General features: G+C 34.9%; 1 protein-coding gene across 1 annotated transcript in view; it reads right to left on the bottom strand.

Moving 5' to 3' along the window:
• LOC137620459 (myelin transcription factor 1-like) overlaps positions 1 to 4,982 on the bottom strand; it is a 131,823-nt gene extending 126,841 nt beyond the window's left edge. Inside the window, 2 exon segments of the mRNA XM_068350617.1 lie at positions 3,403 to 3,470; positions 4,979 to 4,982. Of these exon segments, the coding sequence (XP_068206718.1) occupies positions 3,403 to 3,470; positions 4,979 to 4,982 (72 nt within the window).
• Between the last annotated feature and the right edge of the window lie 1,206 nt (positions 4,983 to 6,188).

Raw genomic sequence — 6,188 nt, 5'->3', positions numbered from 1 at the left:
TAGGGACTCATGGGTCACAAATACCTGCAGGAGTCTTAAGAAGAGGGGAGATGGGAGAGTGGAGAGAGGGGATGGGAGAGGGGGATGAGGGGAGAGAGGGGAGAGGACAGAGGGGAGTGAGGGGATGGGAGAGCGGGATTAGGGGAGAGGGGGATGAGGGGAGAGAGGACAGAGGGGAGTGAGGGAATGGGGGAGGGGGATGAGGGGAGAGAGGACAGAGGGGAGAGAGGGGATGGGAGAGGGGGATGAGGGGAGAGAGGACAGAGGGGAGTGAGGGGATGGGAGAGGGGGATGAGGGGAGAGAGGACAGAGGGGAGTGAGGGGATGGGAGAGGGGGATGAGGGGAGAGAGGACACAGGGGAGTGAGGGAATGGGGGAGGGGGATGAGGGGAGAGAGGACAGAGGGGAGTGAGGGGATGGGAGAGGGGGATGAGGGGAGAGAGGACAGAAGGGAGTGAGGGGATGGGAGAGGGGGATGAGGGGAGAGAGGACAGAGGGGAGTGAGGGGATGGGAGAGGGGGATGAGGGGAAAGAGGACAGAGGAGAGTGAGGGGATGGGAGAGGGGGATGAGGGGAGAGAGGACAGAGGAGAGAGGGGAGGGGAGTGAGGAGATAGGGGGGAGGAGAGAGGGGAGGGGAGGAGAGAGGAGAGAGGGGAGGGGAGAAGGGGGAGGAGAGAGGAGAGAGGACAGAGGGGAGTGAGGGGATGGGAGAGGGGGATGGGGGGAGAGAGGACAGAGGGGAGTGAGGAGAGAGGGTGAGAGAGGAGAGGGGGAAGAGAGGAGAGTGAGGGGAGAGGGGGGAGATAGGTAGGGGACACAAAGGCCCACGACAAGAAATAGAAAGTATGGCCCAAGGCTCTCCATGTCTTCTTCTCCAGAGCCCCCAAGGGGAATAGGTTTACCTTGCAGTCGTTGGGGAAACTTAATTCACATTAATGTTCGCTCCGTTATTTCACCGTCGTTCATAATTAAAATCTTTTGTCATAGTAAAGTCACAAGGATGGAGAGAATAATAATAAAAAAAAGACTGTTACCTTTCATGTGAACTTTTTTGCCTAACAATGCTTCTATAGACGTGACAAAATAAGAACTTTTTTTTTTCTATTCAGGGGACAAAATAAGAACTTTTTTTTTCTATTCAGGGGTCATTCTTATTTCTATTTACATCTGAATAATAAAAGAGGCAATTGGTGGGGGGGGGGGGGGGGTAGAGGGAGGGGTTTTAGTATGTGGTACCACCAAATAATTTTTTTCTCTCGCTTTAATAAAGGAGAATAATGTTTAACTGGACAGTATTTTTCAGAAGTCTAGATGGATTCTTACTGGACAGTCTTTTTCAGAAGTCTAGATGTTTAACTGGACAGTCTTTTTCAGTCTAGATAGAGTTTAACTGGAGAGTCTTTTTTCCGAAATCTAGATGGAGTTTAACTGGACAGTTTTTTTTTCAAAAATTCTGGATTTACATTATCAAAATATCTAGGAATATCCTGATTTCTTTCCCAAAATTATTCTTGTGAACTATAACTGCTGAGGGTAAGTTCAAAGCAGGAAGAAATGTCAGGGAAAGACTTATTAAATTACAGCCACACAAAAAGAAATACTCATATCTATGTTACAAAATTAGGAATTTGTTTCCATAATACATAGAAACTACTTCAGATACTAGAATAGCTGTAAATATTCTGAAATCCTGTCAATTATGAAATATTGTAGTTACAAATTATTATTATGGTACGCTACATATTCTGTAAAAGCAGATACTGCTATTACAACAAAGTAAACACATATACTATATGCACACATGCAGATGATGCTACTCTCTTTGCTTTATTTCCATATCCTGAGAGTAGATATGTGGTTTCTGTATCCCTACACATTGCTATAAATATAAAACTAAACTATGCACTAATTAAAATACCCAAAGATGATCTGAAATTATCAGCAATGCATGACAATAAATAATTAGGTTTAATAATGATATTCATTTTTAATCAGTCAAACATAAAGTGGCTTTATAAGTGTAGATCATATCTAACTAAAATATTAGATATTTGTTCCTTCTGATGTCGTCTTCAGAATTAACAAAATAGCTTTTGTTCTAAAAACACATTTTAATAATAGTCTAAGTAATCCTTAGTATGTCATATCAAATTAATAAGTACCTGATTTATGCATGTAAAAACATTTTATCTCAGGAATATATAAAAAGCATCTAAGTAGGGCAATTAGTATATCCATACACGTTCAAATCTAGTATTCTCATGGTTATACAAAGGTATCTAAGTATTTATAGTCAATTTCTTTTAGCGAGGCATATTTGCACCGACTCGCAGTGGTGCCCTTTTAGCTCGGAAAAGTTTCCTGATCGCTGATTGGTTAGAATGCGGTGCCCTTTTAGCTCGGAAAAGTTTCCTGATCGCTGACTGGTTGGACAAGATAATTCTAACCAATCAGCGATCAGAAAACTTTTCCGAGCTAAAACGGCACCGTTGCGAGTCGGTGCAAATCTGCCTCGCTAAAAGAAATGGACTATAGTTATACATTATCACTTAAATCTAGTATGTGTATATATGTAAGTATGAATACAGTATGCATATCCCCATGCGTTTATGAATGTATGGGTTATATGGCAGCCTGAAGGTTAGTATGAAATATATGTATGCTTCCAGCAAATCATAAATGCATATAAATGACTATTTTTTTTTAATAAAACTAGAAATGCGTAAATGTACTTACGCATGAATTCACAAATACGCATATGCACATGTTTGAATTCTAAAATGTGTATATGGACGAATATAAATATATGCATTTAATTTATTATTTTTATGTTATGTATGTAGTCAGAAGTTTAAATATATAGAAGAGTATAAATATATGAATTTTACTGTATCAGTTAAGTACGTGGCCAGATGTTTATATATATATATATATATATATATATATATATATATATATATATATATATATATATATATATATATATATATATATATATATATATATACTGTATATACAGTATATATATATACATATATATATATATATATATATATATATATAAACGAGTATAAATATCAGAATTTTAATCTATCATTTATGTATGTAGCCAAAATTTCATATACATATGAACGAGTATAAATTTATAAAATTCAATGTATTATCTATGTATGAAGTCAGAACTTTATATGTGAATGTCCGTACATAAGTGTAGAAAAAAAAATAAATACAAGAATTGTATTATTTTTTACACGGAATTATATGCGAAATAAAAAATGTATCCATGAACGGAAGAATGAATTTAAACATTTATATATAAATGTAATAATTCATCATTGTATATGATGCATTAACACCCAAGAAAGTTTACCATACAAGAAAATTGATAACATTAACTCACGTGGCTTCTCGACGCACTGTCTAAGGCGCCGCTTTCCCAGGCACCAGCTGGAAAAAGAAAAAGAAAAACTAAATTAAAAAAGGGAAAAACCATATATTAAAATATATAAACTTTCAACAGGGCTCCAGAAGACACTAGAAGAGCTGGAAGTAAATTAAAAAAGGGAAAACCATAAAAAATATATAAACTTTCAACAGAAGACACTAGAAGAGCTGGAAGGCCCAAGCCTACAGGGCTGAAGACTGACGCGTGAGGTAGGAGATGATGAATGGAGATGGAAAAAAAAAAAAAGATAAATAAATGGAAGACCATAAAAAATATATAAACTTTCAACAGGGCTCCAGAAGACACTAGAAGAGTTGGAAGACCCAAGCCTACATGGCTGAAGACTGACGCGTGAGGTAGGAGATGATGAATGGAGATGTATTGATTTAATAGCTCAACAAATGGAAAACCAAATATAAAAATATATAAACTTTCAACAGGGCCCCAGAAGACACTAGAAGAGCTGGAAGGCCCAAGCCTACAGGGCTGAAGGCTGTGAAACGTGAGGTAGGAGATGATGAATGGAGATGCAAAAAAAAAAAAAAAAAAAAAAAAAAAAAAAAAAAGATAAAAATGGAAAACCATGAAAAATATATAAACTTTCAACAGGGCTCCAGAAGACACTAGAAGAGCTGGAAGGCCCAAGCCTACATGGCTGAAGACTGACGCGTGAGGTAGGAGATGATGAATGGAGATGCATTGATTTAAAAGCTTAAGATAGAGAGAACTGGCGGAATCTAACAGAGGCTCTTTGCGTCAATAGGCGTAGGAGGAGATGATGATGATGATGATGATGATGATACTGATCATGATACAAAAATGCAAAAGTATTGAATATTATTAAATGTTATTAAAGATAAACATCAAATTCTAAAAATACCATGTAAGTGAATTTCTTATAAATTTTAAAATTTATAAGAAATTTATACGAAATTATTGAATATTAAAATATGAGATAAACATCAGATTAAAAAAATACCATGAAAATGACCTTATAAATTCTAAATTCTTAGATATGTAAAAAATACGAAATTATTGAATATTATTAAAATATATGAGATAAACATCAAATTTTAAAAATACCATGAAAATGAACTTCTAAATTCTAAATTCTTAGATATGTAAAAAAAAAAAAAAAATTATTGAATATTAAAATATATATATATAAAAAACCGATAAACATCAGATTAAAAAAATACCATGAAAAATGAACTTATAAATTATAAATTCTTAGATATGTAAAAAATACGAAATTATTGAATATTAAAATATATATAAAAAACGACAAACATCAGATTCTAAAAATAACATGAAAAAATGAATCATAAATATCACATACAGATACTGTGAATAATTATTTCATTATATGCAACTATAATGTAAACCCGACAAATCACATTGAATGTTACAGACATCAAATTCTGTGTTATTTAAACGTGTTATTTAAATGTAACGTCCATAAATCACAGTTATTGAAATTAAGATATATTGAATGTTTTCGTGATAATGGAAACATGGAAATACTGCAAACCCATTTTTGCACATATATAAAATATCCTCTTACCAAAACACAAGCACAATAACAACTAGAGGGGCACTCAGTAGAGCGCAGACCTCCGCCGCCGCAGCTTATATCTCGACCTTTTGCTTGCCCCTAACCTTTGACCTCACTATGTAATAAGTTTGGGCAACGATATACAAACTTATGGCTGATTACGTGAATTGGACATTTTGCTTGACTGTGACCTTGACCTTTGACTTTGACCTTCCAAAATTTAATCATTTCCAGCTTTTTACATGACAGTTAATCTCTGCAAGTTTCATTACTCCAAGATTAAAATTGTGGCCAGGAAGCTGTTCACAAACAAAAATACAAAAACAGGGGGTAAAACATAACCCCCTTCCAACTTCTTTGGCGGAGGTAATTATTCACATAAAAGTATATATGTCAGTTGAAAGGACTAGTAAGGATAGGTTAGGATTTTGGAAGAGACTTTACTGTCGGGATATATTAAAGAAAGTTTTTTAATAAAGGAAAATACTCCCAAATATGTCTCTCACCCTCGCTCTCTCTCATTTGTTCAAATAAATATATTCAAAATGGAATATACCCCAAAGAGAATCAAGGTATGGTAAGCAGCCCTTCTAGAAGAAGGATACTCCAAAATCAAACTATTGTTCTCTTGTCTTGTGTAGGGCCTTAGCCACTGCACCATAGCCTTCTCTCTTGGGTTGGAATTCTCTCGCTTGAGGGTACACCCAGGTTCCTGTTTATATAAATATATATATATATATATATATATATATATATATATATATATATATATATATATATATATATATATGAAAGATGTAATTTAACATTGTCACCATTCTTAAAATATTTAATTTTGATTGTCAATTACTTCAATTGTAGTTTAAATTTTTCCTTGTTTCCCTTCCTTACTGGAATATTTTTTCCATATTGAAGGCCTTGGGCTTATAGCATCTTGCTTTCCAAACTAGGGTTGTAGCTTAGCTTGTAATAATAATAGTAATAATAATGATAATAATAATAATACTAATAATAATAATATTAATAATAAAATGGTCCCCAAACTCACTCTTTCTCTTTTGTTCAAATAAATATATTCGAAATATAAAATACCACAAAATGGGTCTTACACTCTCACGCTCTTTCTCTCTCTCTGTGCAGTATGGTCTGCCTTCCCCAGATATTGTCGTAAACCCATATTTTATCA

The sequence above is a fragment of the Palaemon carinicauda genome, chromosome 27 (assembly GCF_036898095.1).
Source record: "Palaemon carinicauda isolate YSFRI2023 chromosome 27, ASM3689809v2, whole genome shotgun sequence".
Taxonomy (NCBI): Eukaryota; Metazoa; Arthropoda; class Malacostraca; order Decapoda; family Palaemonidae; genus Palaemon; species Palaemon carinicauda.
This window is presented reverse-complemented; position numbering and strand designations above follow the sequence as displayed.